At 39.9% G+C, this 27,139-nt stretch overlaps 1 protein-coding gene across 1 annotated transcript in view; it reads right to left on the minus strand.

Moving 5' to 3' along the window:
• Positions 1-27,139, minus strand: part of LOC142592880 (uncharacterized) — a 41,203-nt gene that overhangs the window by 6,225 nt on the left and 7,839 nt on the right. Inside the window, exons 3-12 of the mRNA XM_075705039.1 lie at positions 16,126-16,203; positions 12,728-12,864; positions 12,041-12,160; positions 11,486-11,516; positions 10,500-10,645; positions 9,540-9,597; positions 5,399-5,420; positions 4,739-4,763; positions 3,789-3,827; positions 2,269-2,370 (exon numbers count right to left, since the gene is read on the minus strand). Coding sequence (XP_075561154.1) covers positions 2,269-2,370; positions 3,789-3,827; positions 4,739-4,763; positions 5,399-5,420; positions 9,540-9,597; positions 10,500-10,645; positions 11,486-11,516; positions 12,041-12,160; positions 12,728-12,864; positions 16,126-16,203 — 758 coding nt within the window. The remainder of the gene's footprint in view (positions 1-2,268; positions 2,371-3,788; positions 3,828-4,738; positions 4,764-5,398; positions 5,421-9,539; positions 9,598-10,499; positions 10,646-11,485; positions 11,517-12,040; positions 12,161-12,727; positions 12,865-16,125; positions 16,204-27,139) is intronic.

The raw sequence follows: 27,139 nt of genomic DNA on the forward strand, positions 1-27,139 counted from the left end.
CTGACTGGAAAAGGGGAAACATAACCCCCACTTCTAAAAAGGTAAAAAAAGGAAGACTCAGGGAACTACAGGCCACTCAACCTCACCTCTCTGCCCAGCCAGATCATGGAGCAGATACTCCTGGAAACTATGCTAAGGCACATGGAAAATAAGAAGGTGATTGGTGACAACCAACATGGCTTCACTAAGGGCAAATCATGCCTGACAAATTTGGTGGCCTTCTACAATGGGGTTACAGCACTGGTGGATAAGGGAAGAACAAGTGATGTCATCTACCTGGACTTGTGCAAAGCATTTGGCACTGTCCTGCACACCATCCTTGTCTCTAAATTGGAGAGACATGGATTTGGCAGATGGACCTCTTGGTGGATAAGGAATTGGCTGAATGGTCGCACTCAAAGAGTTGTGATCAATAGCTCAATGTCCACATGGAGACCAGGGACGAGTGGCATTCCTCAGGGATCAGTATTGGGACCAGCGCTGTTTAACATCTTTGTTGGCGACATGGACAGTGGGATTGAGTGCATCCTCAGCAAGTTTCCCAATGACACCAAGCTATATGGTGCAGTCGACATGCTGGAGGGAAGGGATGCCATCCAGAAGGACCTTGACAGGCGGGCCCGTGCAAACCTCACAAAGTTCAACAAGGCCAAGTGCAAGGTCCTGCACATGGGTCAGGGCAATCCCAAGCACAAATACAGGCTGGGCAGAGAATGGATTGAAAGCAGCCCTGAAGAGAAGGACCTGGGGGTTTTGTTGATGAGAAGCTCAACATGACCCAGCAATGTGCGCTTGCAGCCCGGAAAGCCAACTGTATCCTGGGCTGTATCAAAAGAAGCGTGGCCAGCAGGTCAAAGGAGGTTCTCCCCCTCTACTCTGCTCTCATGAGACCCCACCTGGAGCACTGTGTTCAGCTTTGGGGCGCCCAACATAAGAAGGACATGGACCTGTTGGAGCAAGTCCAGAGGAGCACCATGAAGATGATAAGAAGGCTGAGGCCTATGAAGATAGGCTGCAAGACTTGGAGTTGTTCAGCCTGGAGAAGAGAAGGCTATGGGGAGACCTTATAGCAGAGCCTTCCAGCACCTGAAGGGGCTCTACAAGAAAGCTGGAGAGGGACTTTTTACACGGGCATGTAATGACAGGACAAGGGGTAATGGCTTTAAACTGAAAGAGGGTAGATTTAGATTAGATAAAAGGAAGAAACTCTTCACTATGAGGGTGGTGAGGCACTGGAACAGGTTGCCCAAAGAGGTGGTAGATGCCCCATCCCTGGAAGTGTTCAAAGCCAGGTTGGATGGGGCTCTGAGCAACCTGGTTGAGTGGAAGGTGTCCTTGCCCATGGCCCAGGGATTGGAACTAGATGATCTTTAAGGTCCCTTCCAACCCAAACCATTCTATGATACGCAAATCCTGTCCCTAGCTGGGGAATGCAGAATGGAAAGCTCAGCTACTGCCTCAGATTAAGCTATGACAACAATTTTTAACTAGCTCATGAGAACTGTATTATATTCAAATGCATGACATTTTGAAAGTGTAGCTCTCAAAAAGGTGGTGGTGGCATTTGCACAAAGATAGTTACCATAGCTCAGCTGACGTGGAATATATTATGAATGCCTAAGAAACAAGTCTGAAATATCTTTCAGAAAAACACATGCTGAATTTTGTGAACCAGTAGCTTCCAGAGGTGATCAGTCATTTTTGTACAGATTCTGATCCTTCTTCAGACCCTTTTTTCTACAGGTATTCAGTTTTTATCAAAAAAAGCTACGGAGGTTTGTAAGGGCCAACAGAAAGACAGGAACATCTTGTCTACCTAAGTCATAACAGACTAAAGCTCTTAAGTGGGAGCAGAGCTACAAGTCACCAGTAAGAAAGACTTATCCACATGCCCACAAAAGAAATAAATGACACATTTGGGTAGCACTTAAAGCCTGATTAATCTTAGAAGAAAAGCTATCACACAAGGGACCACTGCAAAGGAAGGATGACAACCAGACACCATGAAGCAAAATGGTGCCAAAAACAGGAGAACGCATGCAAAAGAAAACCAAAACAGATGGAAGATGATGGAAAACTAATATAAATGTGCAATGCAATTAATGTATTTGGTACTTAGAAACTGTAAAAAAAATCGAAGTATATTAAACTATGGGTTTTTGACCTATGTCTGAACTGTTACAGTTTGGCAGGGCATTAACACAATGAGTTCAACGACTCCTTTCCTCCTGGTGATAAAACAGCTCTGGTCAAGCTTAAGTTACTTACTGCTGCTTTCTTTTCACAAAAGACCTTCAAAGCTTCTGTGAGTTCCTGTGTAATATGAACAACAAGTGTTGCTTCTGAGTCTGAGGTGATGTGAAAAGTCTCCTGTTGAAAAACATGGTTAGAATTGGTCGTTAGGATGCCAAAGGTTCATATACACAAACAGATCAAAGCTATGCTTTGATTTTGGTATAATAAAGTTTATACTATTAGCTGATATATAAGACATATATAATATACGTATACACACACACTCATGAAAAAATAAAATTGTGAACATAATTATGGCCTGATAAGAGCTAAAGTATAACCCTGGATGTCTGTGCCACTCCCATACTGTCAATCATGAACATTTCATTGCAGATGGAGAAGGGCACAAGTCCTAAATTTATGTCGTCTGCATAGAAAATTGAATAAAATGTAAGCTTCAGCACCATCAAATACCTTTGATTCCTCCATTTTAGCAACAAAAAGATGAAAGTTGCCATTATAATTTTCCTATGTGTGATTTTGGGAATAAAAGATACCAAAAGATACTGATGTAAAAAGCACAGAACAATTATGGCTATCTGTCTTTTTAATGTCTAAAGAGACTGATTAGTAAGTATATGAAGTTATAAGTGATTACAGTAAGTTAAAAGAATATAGGCAGTCTGCTGTAAGGAATAGCTGTGGTTCCTGTAGATAAAAATCAATTAACTGTCTACCAAGCATTTTTGGTAGTTTACTGACTATCCCCAGGCTTGCTTTTTCTCCACCCCTTCCTAAAGTTACAAGTATCCACAGCTTGAAAGAAAAAAAAGAAGAAAAACTGAAAGAGGGGAAAAAAAAAAAAATCTCTTCAAGTTGGCAATGAACCACACATCAAAACATTCTACTTGTGATTTCAGTGTATAAACATAATTCAGACTCAAATGAAATTTTGCAATTGCCTTAGGTACAGAACATGAATTTCATGGAGTAAAACGGCAAATATAAATGGTCAGATATTTTCACAACATAAACCCAAAAGACAAACCGAGGCTTACTATGCCACTGCTAACAGCAACTGAACTGACAAAACCTCCCCACTCCAACACCAGCAGCTGTGCTTTAGCATCACCCAGTTTCACTTGGCTGTCCAGTTCCGCAGCACCAGCACTAGCTACAGCACCACAGGCAGCAAGACTGGACCGGCTCCTCTCATTCAGCATTATCAACAATCCCATTAGATATGGGCAGCCAACAGCACTTGAGCAACATCAGTGCTGCTAACACTGCTTGTCAGGGTAGCTCCTCAGCAAAGGGAAGATAATCCAGAGAACAGGTCGAGAGCTCACATTTAATCCAGCAAGTTGTTCTGAGCTGACACTATACTACAGCTGCACTAGCTTTTCAAAGAGCAGAGTCCATTAAAATAGAACTCAGAAATTAATGTCGTGGTCAAATGAGTTTGATCAGTCATCAGAGGCTTCTTCACAACATTCACTGCATCATATTAGTGAAACTGCACAACTCTTATCACAATTATTTTACATACATACCAAGAACTCTAGAGCTTTCTGTTTCCGAAGAGGATCATTCTGTGGGATTGTAGAATGGGGAAGAAGAATTAAAAGACTGAATACTATGGTATTTGTTGCATCATCTTGTACAAAACAAGACTTTTTAATCTTTTATCCAACAATGAAAGTCAACACAAAGAAAAGATAGTAATTATAGGTCACAGTCATAAACATATAACGTTAGGCCCTTGACAGCAATTAGGTAGCAGCTACTACAAATGCAACTGCATTACTTCCAACACCGGGAAGAACACATTTCACATCTAAGCTACATACCTACAACAGCTATCTTTCCCAGGCTTTCCTCACTCGGGTCCAACCTCACGGTTAAAAAAAGTGAAGTGCCCACCTGCATCTAGCATAGTACCTGACCAGCCTCAGGCCTAAAAGAGCAAGACATCACCACAGAATACATCAGATTACAAAATAATCTCTGCCACTAAGATAAAAATGAGGCAGTTCTTAGTGTTTGTGCCCAGTGCTATCCAGGACAAATACTTGAGAGATCACTTTGGGTTTCACTTTTGAGTTAGAAAATAGGATTGTACATCTTTAGATATATTGTAAGATTTAAATCAAATCTTCAGTATAGAATACCTTTGATCTGAAGAGGGGCAAAACAGAGAAGTGGAGACTGCAGCACAGGTTGGGAGACCTGGCCTGCAGACACTGGGTCTGAGACTCTCAGTGACTTTGAACAGGAATTACGAGAGCTAAGGTGGATGAGCATCCTGATGTACAGCATTTAGTTCCCTTCTGCTGTGATGAACTCAAAACTCTGGTCATTAGGTCAGTCATTTTGCTTCTGGAATAATATTAATAAAATGGCAAATGAAGCCAAAGAACAAAAGTTTTTCAGACAAATTAAAAGCAAGCATAAGGAAACTGCTACAACATAAGACACTTGCAGAACTACTACCTCTACATACCTCATGCTTATAATCATCTTCCCACCTTAAAAAGAAAGAAATGAAAATATTAAGATGCATTCTGGAGATTACTAAGAAGTCAGGTTTACTCATAGTAACTAAAATCAAAATATCTGAATTTCCAAATTTATACCACTTACCAATCTTCTTCTATGGCATGTCTACAATACTATATTTCTTAAGGGTCCTTATTCTCAGTGACTCTCGAGGAGATCAGTACTACCAATGAACCTCTTTACATATCAGCTAAAGGAGATGACCAAAGTAATGGTGTTTTTTTTCTTCCTATATGAACAGGGGTGCCTTTTCTACAACTTACTTGGGCAATTGCATCCCAAAGAAAGTGGTAACACCTTCAAATTTGAATTGCAATTTCTTTGTGTGCGAGTACATCAGATTGCTATTGAACTGCATAGCCAGTGCAGTATTACAAAAGCCATAGCTATTTATAAACTGAATAGCAAATATTATTTCAGGTTATTTCCTCACAGACAGAAAGGAACAATTTACACAAGAGGAATAAGTACAGTGGAAAGACAATATAAAATATTTTCCGCATATGTGACAATGTTTGTTACAGAAAAATGATCTACGTAATAAGTAAAGAGATTCCAAATAAAAAAATCTCTTTTGATTCCCCTGTGGGGGTTGTATTCTCACCTTGCTTTCTTCTTTGATGGGGCTAGAAAATTAAAAAGAATTATTAGCAACATCATAGGATTTCCATTGTATTACTGCAACAGAAGCATTACACCAACAGAACAGTTACAGTTTTTTAAAGGGCAGGATTCAGCAGCCTAAATCTAGGCATATACAGCGATCTTAGAAACCACCAGGCATCCTTGATGAAAGGACTATGGGAGACTTGTGCCCTAACAGCTTTGCAGGGTACCCTACAGTATCTACGTTCAGGCAGCTGAATTCCACACGACGAGTCAGTATGGACTGAGCTGAGGTGGGCATGCCTCCTCTATGCAAAAAGTGATTTTTCTTCTGTGAATGTACCAGTGTACCTTAAAGTTGCACTTATTCTAGGTCAGTCTCCAACAAGAAGTTACGGAGATTAGAATGTCCAATCATCTCTCTTGCCAGTACAGTGTATAAGCATGAGAAAGGAGGGAAAGCTCAGTAAAACAAGGTAGTCTGTTTAGGACAGTAGCTATGCTTCGGAGAACCAGGTAATGCATGGTACATAACTTCTCGCTTCTTAAGTATTTATTAGCACAGGTGTTCCAGGATAAGCAACAGGATAAGTAATAATTCTCAGGGCAAATCACATCTTTGCCCCTACAATATGAGGCTGAAAGACTCATGTTACTGTTTTAACCACCTGATGCTGGACACATGCTGATGAGTTGCAACAAGAAGTTGCACTGTAGGTCCCAAAGTTTTCCGAATGTCAGGAGAGAAAAAGACTGACATCATTTCACAGAAGATACCAATGAAGTAAGAATCATGGAAATGTAGGATGGGAGGAACCTCTGCAGGCAGAATCACAGAATCATAAAAAAGTTTAGGTTGGAAGGGACCTCTGGAAGTCATCTAGTCCAGCCTGAGAGGTAAGAGTAAGGTACCACAGAGGTGGTAAGTAACAGAAACCAAACAATTAACTGTAAGATGAGGACACTGACAAAATAATTTTCCTTGAATCATTCGATTTGTGCTGTCTTTCCAGTAAGCCGCCAAAATCCTCCCCGTTTGAAAAGAAGATGGGTGGAGACAAGGAGGGCTATTCAGTGGTTGGAAACTTCACTCCACTCAAGCTAACAACTGAAGTTCTGCTCACTTTGACATAGGTTAGCATCAAGATTAGATCAGGCTGCTTAGGCCCAAGTCCAGGTGAGTTTTGTAAGTCTTCAAGAATGGCAATTTCCCACCTCTTCAGGCAGGTAATTTCAGTGCTTGACTACTCACTGTGCAGAACTTTCTGAATGTTCAATCAGCATTTCCTTCATTGCAGCCAGGGAATGTTGCCACTTGTTCTTTCCCTGCACACCTTCTTGAAGTCTGGCTCCTTCTCTGTAGCCATGTTTTAGGTAGCGGAAGACAGTAATTAGATCCCTTCCTTAGCTGCTGCCTTCTCCAAGGTAATCAAATCCAGCTCCCTAAAGTTGTTCTCCACATCATATGCTCTAGTCTCCTCACGATCTTTTGTAGCTGGTGAGTCCTCTGCTGACTCTTTCCAGTTCACCAAAATTTCTCATGTACACAGGACACAGTAGTCCAGAAGCAGCTTGATGAGTCCTTAACAGAAGGGGTAATAAGCACTTCCCTCCACCTGCTGGCTACACTTTTGCTAATGCAGCCCAGTATACTGTTAGCCTTCATTACATCAAGAGTGCATTGCTGATTCATGTTCATACTGTTGTATATCAAAACCTGCAGGCTCACAAGATTTGCTCCCTAGCCCAATAGTACCTAGTCTGTATCCAGCAGGGTGTTGCTCCATCCCAGGTGTAAGACTTCACATGTACCTTTGCTGAACTTCAGGAGGTTTCTGACATTTCACCAGCTTGTTGAGATCCTTCTGAATGGCAGTCTTGCTCTACCACATACCAGGCATTCCCCCAATTTGATGTTATCTGCAAATTTGACAATGGTGTATTCTACCCCATTATCCAGGTCACTAAAGAACATGTTAAACAGTGCTGGCCCCAGGAGAAACCACTGAGGAATGCCACTAGCAACTGGCCAACACACTTAAAGTCACTGACAACTACTCTTCGAGCCCAACAGTTGTTCAGCCATCATTTATCCACCCTGTGGACTTACCTTATCTCCTCAGTTCGGCTCTAAGTATAACACGGGAGACTGTGCTGAAAGCTTTGCTAAAGTTAAAATTACATCCATCCTTCTTCCCCTGTCCACTGAGCCAGCCCACGCCATTGCAAAACACAATCAGGCTGGTCAAACACAGTTTGTCCTTGGTAAATCCACATTGACTATTCCCAGTCACCTTCTTGACCTTCGCACGCCAGTAAATGATGTCCATGAGGACTTGCCCCATAATTTTTTATAAGGTCTGGGACAACCTGTAGCCACATTTTGCTGTTGAAGATAAGCACTTTTGGCTTTTTTCAGGTCCCCAAGGAACTCCTCTGATCACCGTGACCTTTCAAAGACTTTAGAGAGCAGACAGCTCCCTCAACACCAGAAGCATTCCTTTTTGTCCTGTGGCCTTGTACATGCTCAATTTGCTCTTGCCTAAACTGATTCTTCTCTACAGTGAGTAATGCCATTCTCCCCTAAGCTTTACAATTACGCACAAAGATCCGAGAGCAGACCTTCTCAGTAAAGACCAAGGCAAAGAAAGCTACAAATATCTCAGCCTCTTCCATGTCCTTCATCACCAGGCTACTTGCTCAGCAGTGGGACCACATCTTCTTTTGCTGCTGTCACACCTGCAGGAGCCTTCCTGTTGCCCTTCATATTCCTTTCACCTCCAGGCAAGCTTTGGCTTAATTTCACCCCGAATACATCTGCAATTCTTAGATATTTCTTCTTGGCAGCCTGTCTCTGCTTCTGTTCTCTGTATGCTTCCTTTTAGCTTTAAGATCAGCTAGGAGTTCCCTGTTCAAACACACTAGCCACCTGCTATGCCTGCCCAAATTCTTGGACAGCAGAATGGGCCGTTTCTGCTCTTTGAGGAGGTTCTCCCTGAAGATTGATTAGCTCTTTTGGGCTTCTTTGCTTTTCAAAGCAGCCTCTCAAGGGATCTTGACTACTAGTTTTCTGAAGAAGCTGAAGTCTGTTCTCCTGAAGCCCAAAAAAATTAGTCTGATATGTAACTTCCTCATTCCCCAAAGGGTTTTAACCTGTATCATCTCATGACTACTGCAACTAAGGCTGCCATTGACCATCACATTCCTGACTTCTTCTCTGCAAAACACTTCCTCTTGTTGAATCATCCAGCGCCTGCATGAAAAACTGGCCTCGACTCATTTTTGGATTGTTTGCAACTTGCCATTCTGCTTTTCCAGCAAAAGTCAGTCCCCGCAAGAAAACTGGGACCTGCAGTTGGGAGATTTCTTCCCATTATGTAAAGACAGCCTTGCTACAGACTGCCTCCAAGAGGGGCAGATGTCTATCATAATGTTGTTCTTGTTGGCCTTTCCTCTAGTCCTGACGCATAAGAGCTCAACAGCCACCAGCCATGGCTCTATACAGAAAAAGTGCTCTTGCATCCAGCACTTCTACGGTCATCTTCTGTGCTGTCTTTCATAAAGGGGCTCATATCCATCCATTACCGCACTCCAGTTGTACAAACCATTGCATTACATCTCTGCAATTCTGATGATGTCATAGCTCTGTGACCACACACTAACCTCCAGTTCCACGATCTAGTCCAACCTCCCACTTGAAGCAGGACTACTGCCAACGTAAGATTCTAGTTTTGTATAGCCAGGTCTTGAAAATCTCCAAGGATGAAGAGTTCACTACCTATGGATAACCTCTTCAGTGCTGTACAACCCTCCAGGTAAGAAGTTTTTCCTGAGTTCAGCCTCTGAAGCTGCCATCTGTGGCTGCCATCTCTTGTTACGTTGCCTGCAATTACCAACAACTTTGGCTTTGTCATCTTTGTAGCAGGCTACAGATGCTTGAAGGGCATTTATAAGACCACCCCTTACCCTCCTCTTTCCTATTCTAAACAAGCCCAGCTCCCTCTAACCCTCATCTTAGGTACATGCTCTTGACCCCTGAGAATCTTCGTAATTCTCTGATGGATCCTCTCCAATTTCTCCATCTTCCCCTTAAACTAGAAGGAACAAAACTAGATGCAGTATTCCAAGTTTGGTCTTACCAGTATCAAATAGTAGGGGATAAGACTGTTCTTCAATCTGCTGCTGCCTGTGGTCCTCCTGAAGTATCATATGAGATTGCCTTATGTGAAATGAGAGTGTTCTCTTGGCTCACATTCAGCTTGGCATCCTTCATAACCATCAAGTCCTTTTTAGCAATATTGATCAGTTTGTCACTTCCCATCCTGTACTGATGCACAGAATTATCACTTCCCCACTGAAGGTACAGACAAGCTTCTCCAGGTATCTGCTATAACTTCCAGGAAGCAATAATTCAATCTGAAAAGCCTGGTCCAAAATAGCAAAGTAAATCTCTGGACTTATTTCCAGTTTGCTGCTGTATTCCGTAGCAACATTAAGAGTAGTTTTTAGAAAAGAAAAAAAATGACACAGGCAGAATTCAGAGACTAAATTAGACCAGAACTTCGTATGTTATACTACCACACTGTGTCATAAGGCCTTCCAGCTCAACTTCCCACTTTGAGTAACCAGTTATAGGAATTACCTTAATAAGATAGTATTTTTAATTTGAAGCCCAAGACAAAATATCTACAATCTCTCTTCTTTAGAGAATAAAGAAATACTGGAATTTTTCCTTTAAGAAAAGCAACAAATCAATCACTTCAAAGTCCCCATACATACATATATATGTGTATACATATATATAAAAGAATACATAACCTTATCTTAGTTTTCCATATGATCTCTGCAATTAACACTAAATTTCTTGTGAATGTCGCCACTTGCAAAGTAGTGCATGCCACCAAATGGCCTTTTCTTAATTATATCCTCAAACTCACTCTTTCTGTCAGAAAGGAGCTTTGAAGCTGGAAGTCATTCTCTGCCAATATGATCTAGTCTAAAGACACACAGGTGCTAAACCAGTAAGCACGATTTTCTTCTAAATAACTATAGAGTATTTTTATTTTGGAGTTCACTTGATATTGCCTTTACCACCTAACCAGAGCAAAACTTAATACTGCATGATACAACACTATTGCAGCTAACTTCACTCTTGTCCGTTCCTCCAGTTCTTCATATCCTGTAGGACTGGGTGGGATCACTCTTTTTGATGTTCCAGTTTGATATCCAAGCATGTCTTCTGGTTCTACCGAAGTCAGTAAGCATTGATGTCATTTTACTCCTGAGAATTACTGACCTAGATTACTGGGTCACAAGAGAGACAGAGCTCGAAAAGGGTCTCTGCCACCTTGTTTTGCAGTCCAACATTAAACGGTACAATCCACAGAAGCCACCAATGATCAGTCAAAAAAAAGCACTCTTATGGTAGGCACCTACAGCAGGATTCACACTGACAAATTCTGTTATCTCTGCAACCTTCACTCATTTCAAACCTACCTTCCCACTGATATTAGTACTAGGGCCAAAAGGCAGCAAGTAAATATTTCTTCAGTCTGCCATCATTAAGCATCAATAGCACATCTACAGTAACAAAGGACATAACTCAAACATACTGTATGAGGGAAGATGCTGTTTTTATGTTTGAGGATTTGTTTTCCATCGCTTGTTCCCATGGACTTGCTAAAGAACTGTAACTTCCACTTTTACCAGTGATTCAGCATGTATGTCTTTTGATGACTGAAATGAGCCTGAGGTGGAGAAGGCTTTATCAGCTTATTCAGAGAAACCCATCAAATACCATTTTTCCATACTTTTTCACTTTCCTTGATTAGCAAATTACTGCAGTTATCTTAAATACCTCCAGAACCAAGCAGTTAAAAAATGTCTAAGAAACACTGCAAGTCTAGCAATTGCCTTCTTCCCTCATTTCAAATTCACAAAAACTGGAAAATGTCTGAAAACATTTTGTACTATTACAAGTTGAACGTTTTGTATCAGTCAAACCCTTTGAGTCAACTACTAATTCAAACTAGGCCAAATGTCAATTACGACAAATCTATTATATTCAAGTAATTCATAGACTTACGTGAGGTACTTGGTCTTATGTAGCCTTCAATCTAGGAACAGAAATAGCTTCATATTAGATTTTCTGATTAAAATTTCGTAACAACACCCTCTACTGCAACTGCCTTTAGAAATGGAACAAGTACTTTTATTTATCCCAGCATAGCGTGGCCCATAATTTTATAGATATATCATCTTGTAAATATAAATGAAATTTGAGCGAAAACTTGCTTACACTGGAGAAAATTTAAGTTGCAAAAATTAAAAATCATTGAAGTAAAGCAATAAAATTTCTGAACCACTGAATTCAGACTGGACATTTTCTATCTAAAAAACCTAACTTCTTAACAATAAACACTTTTGGTTTTTCAGATGAATTTCAAGACTATCATTCATTTCCCTGGATTTTTTAGGGCAACTTTAAGTTAAGCCTTAGTTCAATTTAATACTACACTTCATAGAAACACACAGAACTTTAACAAGCTTTGTCAGCAGTACTTTTAAAATTTAAGAGGTCAAACATAAATGCACTGATAAAAGACACATTATCAGATACTTTACATTTACTTCCAATTACCTTATACATTTTTAATCCTTCAGTCTTCTCTAGCTCTCCTGCTATCCGTCTGAGAAATGAGACTTTGCATTCTTTTACGTCTGTTGTCTTTCTCTTCATTTTATCTGGAAATTCTTTAGACTGTTGAAAAAAACAGCTTGAAATGGTCAATATCAAAATTCATCACACTACTAAAAAATTGGTACATTTCACCTTTTGGGCAAGCTTCCAAAAGACTGGTAAATATTGTTTTGAACATTATGAGCTAGTGTCTTCTCTGTAACACAACTAGTTAAATTTTACTGTTGAAGTTGCTTAAGTAGTCTTCAAAACAAAAAATGGATACTACGCAAAGCTTACTACCAAAAGGTCACATGCTCTGTACCATATCCAACAATGCTATGGGCATGCTGAGGAATAAGAAAGAACCACAACGTTCTAGGCACCCGATCCTGGAGGCAATCAAAAGACTTAGGAACAGACTTCGAGCAGATACAGACACATAACCTCTAGACTGCACTTCCTCATAGCTCACAGCTTCATAGCTATTCATATTGATCTGACCCATGAAGAGTCAACCATACAAGTATTAGTGATTTATCATACGGGGGTTTAAACTTCAAACTGTAAGTATTTATAGAAAAAAAAAAAAGGGGGGGGGGGAGTATCATAAAGAAATTGTGATCAAAATGCATCAAAATTACTCACGATGTATGCTCTTCGGTGTTTATATCCACTGAGATGTTCTATCATAGGTGCCATCTCTGTATTAAACCCACACAGCTTGCATTCATAATGCGGCTCTTTTCTTCCTTCAAATCTGATTTCAACCACATGTTCTAAACCTGTAAGAGCAAGAGTGACAAATATCAGTATTTTAGTATAGACTACTATAAACAAATGTATTCTCTTCAATGCTGCTTATTAAAAGCCAAAATGAATAAACAAAAGTATTCCATTTTCAGAATTTCAGCACTTCTTCAGGATCACTTCAACACTTCTTCAGACTTTTTACGCACATCAGTTAAATTTCTCTCTTTACAATGCTTTATTCTGAAAGGAAAAACACTCTATGGCAGATTTGCAAGCCCACAAAAATAAAATACTTCATGTACCTTTTTTCCTGCCTGGGATATTTTTAAGAAACTAAGAAAGAGCCTTCCATTCAATACAGTCACGTAAAAGAATTCATAGAATCACAGAATTCTTTAGGTTGGAAAAGACCTTTAAGATCATCAAGTCCAACTGTTAACCTAGCACTGCCAAGTCCACCACTAAACCATGACCCTAAGCACCACATCTACATATCTTTTAAATACCCCCAGCGATGGTGACTTAGTAACTTCCCTGGGCAGCCTGTTCCAATGCCCAATTAACCCTGCTGGTGAAGAACAGGAAGAAGTGCATATAAAAAAAGAGAATGAGAATAGGAAATGCCACATAAAGGTCTAGATTAAAAAACTGCATTTAAACTACTTAGTCAAACATAATTTGGACAGTGTCTGAGTAACGCAAAGCACATGTAGGAAAGACAATAATCACTTCACAAAATTGAGTCCTTCATAATCAGAAAATCTTCCATAAACTTCTAAGAATTACAGGAATGAAAATGGGATTTTTCTTCATTTTTCCTGGAAATGACTGAAAGACTATGTCTTAGAAGTATTCAGAGATCTCTAACTTTGAGGTTTGAGCATGAAAAGTTTTACTCCGAACAGCTTAAATATAACAAGTTTGTAAGCAGCTTAAAACAAAAAGGAAAAACCTGCAGCTGTTCCCTATTATCATAATTTCCAATACTGTGTGACCCCAGCCAGCAGCCAAGCACCACACAACTGCTTACTCACCCACATACACACCCCTCAGAACAATGGGGAGAAAATAGGAAGAACAAAAGCGAGAAAACTCATGGGTTGAGTTAAAGACAGTTTAATAGGTGAATTAAAGAGGGGGAAAAAAAGCAAAAAAAAAAGCATATGAAAACCAGTCACTTCCCCCCAAGCAGACCAATACCCAGCCAGCCTCTGAACAGTGACCTTGGAAGCCAACACCCCACACTTACACACCCCACACACACATTTCTTCCTTTACCTCAGTTGTGATTGCTGAGCATGACATTATGTGGTACAGAATATCCTTTTGTCCTGTTTGGGTCAACTGTCCTGGCTGTGTCCCCTCCCAGTCTCTTGCCCCTCGCCACCCCTGGCCTACTCAAGGGGGAAGGGGTGGGGACCCAGAGTGGGGGAAAAAAAAAAAAAAAAAAAAAAGAGACAGTCTTGATGCTGTGTACTGCTCAGCAACAGCCAAAACACTGGTGTGTTATCAACACTGTTTTAGTCACAAATCCAAAACATACAGGCTGCTATGAAGAAATTCAACTCCATCTCAGACCCACTACAGTATTATATTGCTAAATCTTAACTCTGTAAATAAACTATCACCAAATGAACTGAGTATACAAGAAAGTAACACTTTGCTATCCACCTTTTTACTTATACCAAAATGCTTATAATAATAAATTGCTATGCTTTTTAGTATTAATACTGCATGTGGAGCAACAGCAAGACAATTCACTAAACAGAGAAATTCTCTGCTAATACTAGGAAATTTGCTACTTAGCTCTTTGTCAGTGAACATATTTCTCTGGGCCGCCAGCACATACTAGGAACACCAGGACCACTGACAAGCAGCATTGCTTGTCCTCTCCTAAGGGTTGCCTAATCTACCAATTAGAAAGAAAGAAAACCTTAAAATTAATCTCATTACTTTTAATATTCCTAAAGACAGTGGGAAAAATATCTCACTGGACAGAAACACCTGTATATCCCACCAAATGGAAAGCCACAAAGAATCACCAGATAACAAGTTACCAGTTGCATGAAGTCTAGTTGGAGGCCAGTAGCTAGTGGTGTACCCCAGGAGTCAATACTGGGTCTATCCTTTTTAAAATCTTCATCAATGGTCTGGATGATGGGACAGAGCATACCCTCAGCAAGGCTGCTGATGACACAAAACTGGGAGGGAAGGTCGATACACCAGAGGGTTGTGCTGCCATCCAGAGGGACCTTGACACACTGGACAGCTGGGCTGAAAGCAACCTCATGCAATTCAACACGAGGACGCACAAATTCCTGCACCTGGGGAGGAACAAGCCCAGGCACCTGTACATGCTGGGGGCTGACCAGCTGGAAAGCAGCTTGGCAGAAAAGGACCTGGATGGACACCAAGTTGAAGATGAGCCAGCAATAGGCCCTTGCCTCCAAGAACACTAAAGGTATCCTGGGCTGCACAAGGAGAAGTGTTGCCAGCAGGCTGAAGGAGATGATCCACTCTCTCCACTCAGCACCAGTAGGGCCATGCCTGGAGCGCTGTGTCTAGTTCTGGGCTTCCCAGTACATGACATGGACATACAAAGGACCATGAAGATGATAAAGGCACTGGAGCATCTCTCCTATGAGGAAGAGGCTGAGAGAGCTGGGACTGTTCAGCCTGGAAAAGAGAAGGCTAAGGGGGGATCTCATCAGCATGTATAAACACCTGAAGAGAGGGTGCAAAGAAGATGGAACCAGGCTCTTTTCAGTGGTGCCCAGTGACAGGATAAGAGGCAATGGGCACAAACTGAAACACAGGAGATGCTGTCTGAACATCAGGAAACACCTTTGACTATGAGGGTGACTAAGCACTGGCACAGGGTTCCCAGAGAGGTTGTGGAGTCTCTCCACCTTTGAGATATTCAAAAGCCATCTGGACATGGTCCTGGGCAACCTGCTCTGGGTGACCCTGCTTGAGCAGGGGCTTAAGACCAGATGCCCTCCAGAGGTCCCTTCCAACCTCAACCATTCTGTGATCTGTGAAAAGCTTCTTTACTAAGACAGTTCCTTCAGGAACAAGTTGTCTAACAATTAAGGTATATAAAAGAGGTGGCCTTTACAGTGCTTAGTGTAATAAGCTAAACTTTAAAAGGTGTAAGAGATGAGATATATCCTATAAATTATTCAATACATTTACAGAAAATGAAACTATCTAAAATTCCACCTTTTATTTCAAAACAAAAGCCATATGGTCACAAATTCAAAGACATACCATTTAGAAAACAAAAAACATACCAACTAGGGGTTCTTCTCTTTTGGGATCATTCATAAAATCCTTCAGACAGGTTATGTCCTTTGTGAGTCCTCTCTTCACTAAAGCAAAAAATATACACATAAAGAGATATTACACATTAGACAGTTTGCACATAATTTCTATAATCTTAAAGGAGTTTCTGATGGGAGACTTAAAAGGGACAAAATTAATTTTCACTCTGAAATGCGTAAGGAAAATGGACAAGATCTCTGTCACTCACAAAAAGACTCCAACACTCTCTGTTTTCCATAACAATTTTACATGCAAGGAATTAATGTCTTCAAGAAGGAACCAAATAAGCAAACCAGACCTTCTAACACAATCCATTTTACTGAGGAAAGATACTGACTTCATATTCATAGCACGCCCCAGACCATGTCACTTCTCATTAAAAAAAAGAGAAGAAAAAAAAAAAAAAAGCCAAGCCACCAACCTCCTTCTTCCCCTAAACCCCTAATACTCATATAGCATACTGAGACTGTTCGTTTGGAGTCTGAAATTCAAGAACCATATTGCTTTAAGTGTAACAAAGAACACATAATCTTCATTAATACAGCAAAAGCCTCTTGGACTCTGGGCAGACCAGAAGCTGCACAGCCACAGCTAGTATGTTCCTGAGCCTGAACTAGCAGGATTTCAATCAGGGCTGTATCTCGCCCCTCACTGAGTTTTAATAGCTTGGGTTTTGCACTGCCTAAAACACTTCTAAAGTATTCCTGGTCACCCTGGAGAACCAGCAGAGTTCAGCTAAATGCATCTGCAAAACAATCCCAAAGAGGCATTAAGTGTATTCATGTGTTGGCCATTATAAAAACGCATGCTGAAGTGTTAAAACACATATTTTTAATCTGAGAAAAAAATGTGCAGAAAAAGAACGTATCTTCCTAATTACATACAGCTGTATTTTAACTGACTGATTTCATAAGAGTCATGAACACTGCTAGTTTCTTCAAATTGGAGCAAACAAGTAGAAATACCACAAGCACTGAACACTCTGTTATTGCATTCTTTTCCCCTAGGATGCCACGTTATGGTTTTAAAAAAAAAAAAAACCAAAACAAAACACACACACAAACAAAACTTCAGAAGGATACAGAATTCCATGCTTGTTCTTAAATATTCATTCCATTAGGAATATGCTTGTGCTGACATCAAGCCAAACTCCAGGGCTGCACACAAAAAAAAATTTCACGAAGTTCCAGCATTAATTTATATGGAAAACCTCTTGTAATTTAACTGTGGTAGAAAATACCTGATGGGACACAGGAACAGTGTGGCCCATTCCCACCAGAACTTCAGTCTTGTTAAAAACTTTCTCTGTTGTTTTTTGTCTGAGGTAACGTGCAGCAGTATCATAGTGTGACAGAGTTGACATATAACAAGTTTGTGCCACGTAATGAGTCTCCATAGACAGATTTTTACCAACGCTTAAATGCATTATGCAGTTCTTACACATTTGCGTGCCTGTGCAGTAGCTCTCAGTGTGAGCTGGCTGTTTCCAAGCTGACAGTGGTAGGCATGTGGTCTTTTGGGCTTAATATGGAAAGATCCATGCAGAAAAAAGTTCTCTAGAAGGTAATGGCCATTCTCTTCTTGCTTCCTAACATACGACTAAATATTCTTGTCTTAGTATCATCTTGATAATAAACAACCCATACTGTTCTTGGTTTATATGCTTTAGTTTTGTCAAACTTTCACTGTATCGTATGTGTACACACGTGTGCTGCAAAATTTTCTGTTGAAAATTTCACTGGCTAAGACAACCATTAGCTAGATTAACCGATACCAGATGGTATCAGATAATCAGGAAGAAAGAAACTATAACGTCTCAAGTTTGAAAGTCTTTCTGTGAAAATACATGTAACTTCATATTCTCCTAAGATCTTTTCTTATGTAAATTAACCAGTGCACAAAAGAAAAGCAATGGTTCAAATGTTTGGTAACTTGCATTGCTTCTTCCTAAACCATAATCAACCATCTGCTATCATCATCATTAAAACAAAATGACTGATTCCAAAGCTGCATCTGAAAAAGGACATTAGCTCATTCATATTCAGCTACCTGGTCTCTGTGTTTCATACTTCATCGGAGTTCGGACTGGAGCTGGAGGACCTAGGATAACAGTTTGACAGTCAGACTACTTCTTCTCACTTGCTTTTATTAAGTACCTAGTAGATCATCCAAAAAGTTAGAGAATTGAACAGTTATCTTCATTTTACAGTTTAATATAGGCTTAGACATAGCAGTATTCCATCTTGCTACAGTTTCCTTTTGTAACTTTACTGGTCTAAGTAAGAAAAAGTTATAATTTCCACTCCACTTCCCTACCAACACAATATACCAAACACACAAATATCACAGAAGCATAGAGTATTCACTTTTTATTTGATTTTTAAGTGCTTTTCATACTGCCTAGTTATTTTAATTATTCAGTATTGTGCATGCCAGTTGATCTGTTACAGGTACCACACAAAAAACTTCTGGTCTAAAAATTTAGAGCCTGAACACAGTCCCAGAGACAACTCATAAAGTCATCAAACTGCATACAGGCTAATATCTTCTTTTACACAGGCTTCTGTATATATTTTTAATCACTTGGAGCTTCAGAGTGAATTTTTAGACATGCTTTTGTAAAGGTACTTCCACTCCCTTCCTTTGGAACTTCTTTCCCTTACCCATCTCTTCCCTCAAATCCATAGACACAGACACACAACAAGCGCACTTTAAGGATGTTCTCAGTATTTTTTAAGTTGTAGCATTCAAGATTAAAACAAGATGACACATCAGTACTCATTTACTGGAAAAAGTGAAAGTTTAAACTATGTATTTGCCCATGTAATTCCTATTTTTGAAGTGAAGTTTTCCATAGTCATGGCAAATACCAACATGTTGTACACATCAATGGTTTTCTCCTCCTCCTGCACAAGACAGGCAGTTAATAGATATGCATTGTCCTGGTTTCAGCTGGGATAGAGTTAATTTTCTTCCTAGTAGCTGGCATAGTGCTGTGTTTTGGATTTAGTATGACAATAATGTTGGCAACACACTGATGGTTTAGTTGTTGCTAAGTACTGCTTATGCTAGTCAAGGACTTTGCAGCTTCCCATGCTCTGCCATGTACACAAGAAACTGGGATGGGGCACAGCCACGATAGTTGATCCAAACTGACCAAAGGGCTATTCCATACCTTGTGACATCATGCTCAGTATATAAGCTGCAGGGAATTGGCCGGGGGGGGGGGGGGGGGGGGGGGGGGGGGGGAGTGATTGCTCCTCGGGAACTGTCTGGGTATCGTTTGGCAGGTGGTGAGCAATTGTATTGTGCATCGCTTGCTTTGTATATTATTATTATATTGTTATTACTATCATTACTATTTCACTTTATTTCAATTATTAAACTGTTCTTATCTCAACCCAGGAGTTTTTCTCACTCTTACTTCCCCCATTCTCTCCCCCATGCCATCGGGGTAGGGGGAGCGAGCGAGCGAGCGGCTGCATGGTGCTTAGTTGCTGGCTGGGGCTAAACCACAACATGCATCAAAGCTGTAACTCAAGTCAGAGTTGTAAACATTTTGCAAACAACCCTGCAATATTAATGCAAGGGAGGTGTATAAGAAAGCGTATCTCCCTTGATTTCTCACAATAAATTATCCACGTTGTTCAGTAAAAAAAACTTCAAAGTCTCTGGTAGCATGAACAAAAGAAGATCTCCGGGTACTCTGCAAGTACAAAAATTAACTTAATTCCAGAGTTGTTCAGTTAGTGCCTGAGGCCTAAGTTAGATTCCAGGTCCAGCATCTGCAGACTGACAACATGGCCAAATGCTAAATGACACAAATAGACACCTGTGAAATAAGATTTTTAGTGTTTTATTTTCTGTTTACTTCTAGGAACAAATTGTATTTGCAGAGAATTGTGCCAGAAGCAGTTCACGGTGCAGTCTGCCTTAACATAGTTGAAGTTTACAAATGTGGTCAAGTTAAAAAATCAAGTTGTAGCTGCTACTATCACCAAAAGTAGCAGTTTGTGGTTTTGAGTTGGGGTGGGTTTTTTTTGTTTTTTAAAAGGAGGCATTTAACAAATAGTGTCATTGCTGCCTGTAAAAGTTTCGCAAAAGCAATTATGATTGTGAAGACACTCTTCCATTCAGCGACAGCAGGTTTCCAGGCCAACATTTAATTCACAATTTACTAGCCACATGGCTTTGTAATGCTATTAATAATGTAAGTTACCAAAACACAACAGTATCTTTTCCCTTAAAGCATATCAGACTGACCAATCAGCTGGACTGCCAGGCTCAAAGGGCAACAATCAACAGCCCAGCCTTTTGGCCTGCAGTAAGCAGCACAGTACCCCAAAAATTGATTCCAGGGCCCACAACAACTAACATAATCATTAATAACCTGGTTGAAGATGCATAGAACACCCTTGGCAAATTCAGAGACAACAGTAATCTAGGGGATACAACTGATGTCACAGCTTCAGCTGAGCAGGACCTTGGGAACATTAAGGATTAAAGAAACTTTAAGAAACGTAGTAAAAAGTGTAGAGTTCTGCAGCTGAAATAATCCCATTCACGAGCACAGGCTGGGATCTGGCTGACCGAGCAGCTACACTGTCAAAAAGAACCTCAGAGTTATGATGAATGCTAAGCTGAATATTGGCCAAAAGCACATCTCCCATAAACTAGGCAAACCCCATACTGAAATACTGCACAGGCAGCATACTTCAGAATATCTTATCCTCCATTATTTGGGACTTGTGAGCTGTCTAGATCCATCATTCTCCAGTTCAAGTGGGATGTGGAGAAATCAGAGGGGGTCCAGCAGAAGGGCTACCAAGACAAACAACCCAGGGCAAATAACTTAGGAGAACAGGTTTGGGAGCTGGACTTGTTTAGTCTGGTAAAGTGGAGGCTAAAAGGAGACCTAACAGCATGGATACCTCAACAGCAGCTACAAAGATGAGTCAAACCCTCTGGGGATATGACAAGAGCATAACAAGTAGCAGCCAGAAATAGTTGCTTAGGAGGCACAGATTAGATGTTAGGATAAAATTCCTATTTAAGACAGTGGAGCAACTACAGACTGATTAAACACAGGTAGCAGACACTCTGCCCTTGGAGATGTTCAAGGCTTCAGTAAGCAAGTGACTATCCAGCACTGGCAGTAGTCCTGCTTCAATCAGGATGTTAGGAAAGTACCTAATCTGTCTCAGGAAATCCATTGCAACTAATAATTTTATTTAGTAAGGGATATTTTCCAGATACTAGTTATCTGTATGAACAAAAAAATCCCTTCCTTTCAATATTCAAGGACACAGTGCTGAACATGTTCTTTGTTCTCCACCTTTTACATCTATATATGTATCTAATGTCCACACATTCCTAATGACTGCCAGAAATAAACCAGCTATGTTTCAAAACTTAAGGACAGTTTCAGACATTGTCAATGCAAGTTGCTCAGCAGCAACAAAGAGGTACTGGACTCAGCATTGCAGATTCAATTTTGAATACAAGAGGTGAAGTGTACAAAGACTTTATATTCCATTTTATGGGGGAACTCCTCAAGAGAGAGGTGGTAAGGGAGTTGGGAGTAGTGTTCAATCTTGGTAATTCTATTATTATGGTTTCTGAAACATTTTCTCTTCTAGTCTGTAACACAGAAAAGAACCTCCAGGTTTCCTTTGTTTGAAAATGTAGTAGTTTTACACCCCAAAACCTTATGTGCACTAATCAATGCTTGACAGAAACTGAGCATGGAGAGACATGTTAAAATAAATAAATTTGGTTTATATCATAAAGCTGAAATCCTGATCAGGATACTGATAAGGTTGTCATTGGTGAACGCAAGGCAGGATACATGACATTTGTGCTTTCACTGGAGGAGGAACTTGTAGTCAGTCCCATTACATAAATGCAGCTTATCTTCAGATCCAATTCCTCCCCTTGACTCCATGCTTTACAGAATGACCATAATGAAGCTTTCTTTACTCATGGTGCTGCTTAAAGGTTTTAAGTGGAAGAATGTAGACATAGCTTGCTAGATCCAGCAACTAAACACCTACAACAACCCTTATTACACTTTTCAATACTTTTCATTTGTATCATTGCAAGAGAAGATGCAGAGTTAGTTTGCAGTGCTTCCTATAATGCAAGAAAAATTCCACAGGCTGTGCAAAAAGTTCCATTAATCCACTCTTCTTTGTGCCAAATTAATTTTGCCAATAAAGCTAGGCAGCCTGGAAATGGCTTCGATAGGGCTCATACTCTATTCTCTGCCTCCTACCTTAGTTGCCTTGTTTTAGTAGTAAACCACTGGATTTTGCTACTGCCCAGGGAACACTTGCCTAACGTGTATTGGCATGCCTCTTGCTCAAAGCAAAAGGCTTTCCGAACCTCCGTCTGCTTTGGCCAAAAGGTAACAGGAAAGAAAGCAATGTTCAGTCTCCTCCCATCATCCCTGAACACATATGTGCAACTGCCTCAACTAGAGATGAAAGAAACCTTCCATCTGTCCAATTATATCATTGTACAAAGAAATCACATGACTGAAATTTATGTACTTACTAAGACAGTTAAATCAAAGCTCAGTTAAAGTCCTAGAACATCAGCATTTCTCTTCCCACACCTTCCATTAAGCTGCTCTCCTCTGAACTGCTGGAGAGCAGGCAAAAAAACACCCCAGATATCCAGTTCTGTCATTACCACAAAAATAACTTACAGAAAGCGGTACTCTTCCAAACACAATCATCTGGAAACAGATGCATTTCCTGACTTAACTGGCTTCAAAATCAACAAGATTGTACAGTTAAACAGCCAGGTTACTCACGCTCATCACTTGTGGATTATAAACAGTTACTTTTCACGAGTTCAGAGAGGATACTGTACATGGCATGTCCCATTTGAAAACACTCAATCCAAATAATTTGTCTTTTTTAATTTTGGTTTACAAATGACAACAGCATTGGTGGTTTTCTCCTTACTGAAAACAGAACTTTTTTTTTTTTAATTCTGCAGCAAGAAATTGCAGATGTTGGTGTAAAACATTTTAAGTATGTCAAACCTCATCTTCTGAAGTACTACTTCTTTAGACAGTACACATTTGGGATACTTGTCAGGTTTTGTTCCAAGTGATTTCCAAGAAAACTCATCCTTCACTTTGACAACATCCATACAGTTTTGTTCCTGGCTCTTTGAACTCCAGCTCTGTAAACATGCTGCTACATTTCACTCTCACTAGAGTATTTGATAACATGAACATTAGAACAAGGTTGCAGAACCAGCAGCAATAACAGCAGCATCTCATTAATTTATAACCTGAAATAATGCCAGACTCATACTTTACATAGTGCACCTAATTGAAGAATATCCATACTTTCCATGCACATTCACAAGACTTCACTACTTAACTCCACAAATGCAGTATAAGTTTTGTTCATGCTTACTACGTATGTCTGCAAACTGTAGAAAAAAATCATCAACTATTTAACATGAAAAACAAAGGCCAAGCAAATTCAGAATTTATTCTTGTATCTCAGTGAGAGAGTACAATGAATTTCCTGGATCCACCAGCTCGAGGGAGAGTTATTTGTATAATTGGTAATGCATCCATAGGAGAGTTTAGAGAAGTTCTGCATATATATTGAATATATAAATCCACATTGCAGTCCCCAAAATGAAATCTGAATTGCCATCTTTGAAAAGTTACCCAGATGGAAATACTTTCTACCTGGAAAAAAAAAAACAACCCACACAACTAACACATACAAATAGACTTCATCAGGCCAGATTTCAGCCTCTTTTGGACAAATAAACCCTAACAGTGGCTTGCAAATTGGCCTCCCACATCTGGATCTTCAGTGAAGCAGAAATCAATATGGATAAAGTAGAATAAAGGAGACATCAATAGTATGAATAATCATTTCATATTAGAAGTAAAAGGTGTTGATTGCTTCAAAGTGATTACTGAGGGACAGAACCTTCTGGATTAAAGCACATCTTGCAGTGCTTCTGACATGTGGTACCCCTTGGATGCTGGGACTCCTCCAGAAGTTAGCTCTAACTCGTTCACCAAAGTTTCATGTCTAGATTCTTCACTTCAATAATCGGATATTTTAACAGCTCTTCTCATTCTGTAAGACAGATCACAATTGAAAGATTCTAACCTATGACATTTCCAGAGATGCAGCGTTTATAATGAGCATACGTTCTTAACCGGAATTCTCCACAGAATGCTGAGCTTGTAGTACATTAAGCAGTACTGTCTTCTAAAGGCGTAGGCCTTTGCAACAGGCTCCTGTATTCCACCACTCTTTTTACAGTCTTCCTGTCACACCTTCTGTCCTCTTATTCAAGTCTCACTTTCTGTTCCATGCATCCTTTACAAGTACTCCTCCAAAACAATATTTTATGGTCTTGAAGCAAGAACCTCTTCAGTTAACGAGTATTACTTTTAATGACCATTTCTGACAAAAAAACAAAGAAGTCTCTAGAAATAGTTTTCCACTAAAAACACCAGCCCATAGCCAAACAAATCTGTTGTTGTTGTTCAGGTATAAATACAATTCTGGACTGCTCAAATCCATTGGATTTTGAAGAGACCTATATGTTTTCAGATCTTTTGCAGAAATTCTGTCAAGGAGCTTCATTAGCAGTGCTTCTGAAAAGAGAAGATCTGCACACAGTATTCATGCCTGCTGAGGCAAAATGTCTCATAATTTTTCACACACTTGAATGATATGTCTTGCACTGATACTCTCTTGTTGACACCAAACCATGAGAGCAGCTAATGAAGCCCAGTCTCTTCGAAAATGAACTCTGACCAGTGCTTTTCTAAATCTCTCTCTTGTGTTGATTCTTCAGGGTCCAGTAAGTGGTGAGCTCACCCTGCAGCACTTCCCTCAGTAGAGGACTGATATCGTCACTCTCCTCTGTGCAGATGTGTATTTTCAGGAACCCTTCATCAACTTGCTTCAAAAAGGATGAGAGGTTCAAAAGATACTGAGGAACAGATGACAAAGCCAGAATGTAAGCCTTGTTTCTTAGGAGAACAGGCTAAGAAGATAAAGAAGAAGTGAAAGGCTTATTTCTTGCGATGACTGACTGTATAACCATTTTGGTTTTTAATCTTCTCATTGTTTATCAGTATTCCCATATCTACCATTCTCTGCTTCCTGTACATCATCATCAGTACCTTTACAAAACAACTTCCACTTCCACTGTGAACTAGTTATATCCCGTGTTTTCAACCTTTCACCACAACTCTTGTTTTCATTGACATATGACAGTCTGGATTCACATTCTCAGTTTCTGGGGGAAAAGATACTCCAACAACTGAAATTACCTTGAATAGGTCTTTGCTACTCTAAGTCCACTACAAGAGAGAGGCAGACCATTCCTGTGATGCAGCTAGGCAATTCCAGCACTGGTAGAGCTGCATCTGCAACCATGCTCTGTTAGCCTGCTGATTTAGCTTCTTGGCATGCTGCCTGAAGCTTAGCAGTGAGTGCATAAAGCTGACAGACAAGTGGGAGACAGTTTAGCCTGGGAAGGCAAGAAACAAATACTGACTATCCATCCCTCTACTAGGATAGATATACAAATATTTAGATGTGGAAAGGCATAATTAAGGTTTCATGCTCCAGAATATTTCTTTGCTCAGCAGTTCACTAGATAGAAATCTCAGAAGAATGCTCAGCCTATAAAGAGAAACACAGTTATAGACACATAGATCTGGCAAATGCAAATACCTGAACTACTAGAAAAGCAACAAACATTAAAATCCCCAAGCAATATCTATCCTAGGAGGCTGGAAAGAAAAAAGTGTTATACTTACAATAGACAGTCCTGGGTCTCAGGGCTTTCTCTTTCTTTAATTATGAAGATGCAAGTCATCCCAAAATAAAATAAGAAAAAGAAATTAATGTGCTGCACCATTTGAAGGAAAACCCCTGCACTTCCCGAGAAGCCTTTGCAGATGAATTACATTACAGGCCAAAGTTTCCATTATTAAATAGGAAAAATTAGAGCCTTTATGATTTTCTGCAAAAGCTGGAAGTACTAACAAAAGTGTACTTACAGTTAATACAAGGTTAATTCCAAGAAAGCGCTGTTATTAATGAAGTTTTAAGAGATGATTATAGCTTGAAACACAACATCTCAAGGATGCCAGACAAAACCTTGAGTTCTGCATGATTACAGCTCCTAAGTTTTCAAAAATTGTAGTTCCAACAAAAAATAAAAAGAAAACTCGCCCCAAAAGGAAAAACAAACTAAGAAAAAGCAGCTCCCCCACCATTTTGAGTGGATTTGGCTAAACCTTAAGGCTAGCCAAATCTCCTGAAAGTTCATTCATATCACGAAGAACAGGAAAAGTGGCTTTCATCAGCTGAATCCAGAACAGATCGTTTTTTGGCAGAATCTAAGTAAAAGAGGAACTTCAATTTCCATTTCAGAACATGGCTAAAACAATCCTTACTCATTCTGAGAACTTTTTGGCAAATAAACACAAACTTGGCATTTACAGGAATGAAACAATAGGCATGATCATTCTATCAGTAAAGCAGCTGCCTGCTCAGAGGAGTCCATAGAGTTGAGTTCTGTATTTTAGTATTCAGTGGCATGGAAGAGATGCTGCACATCAATGTGACAATTCAGTACGAAGCAAGACTGACATAATAGTTAATTGTTCAAGAAGCCAAATAGCTGTTCTTTCATGGCAGTTATAACAAAGGAAGTTACCTAAGTTCCAGTATCGTCACAGATAGTGGGTGGTGGTGTATGAGCTCAGCAGGATTTCATAAGCTTAGAATTCAGACACAGCCTCCCTTGTAGTTATGCTGCCGCAAGTGTTTTCATTACTTGTCATTCTACAGTTTTACATGAAACAGCTGCTAATACCTAACTTTTCAGACAAGCATAGAAATCATTAGCAACTGTGAGCTGCTGCTCAAAGATTTCTTCCTGACCATTTTCAGACAATCAACTTTGACTTTA

This window comes from Pelecanus crispus, chromosome 2, assembly GCF_030463565.1.
Source record: "Pelecanus crispus isolate bPelCri1 chromosome 2, bPelCri1.pri, whole genome shotgun sequence".
NCBI lineage: Eukaryota > Metazoa > Chordata > Aves > Pelecaniformes > Pelecanidae > Pelecanus > Pelecanus crispus.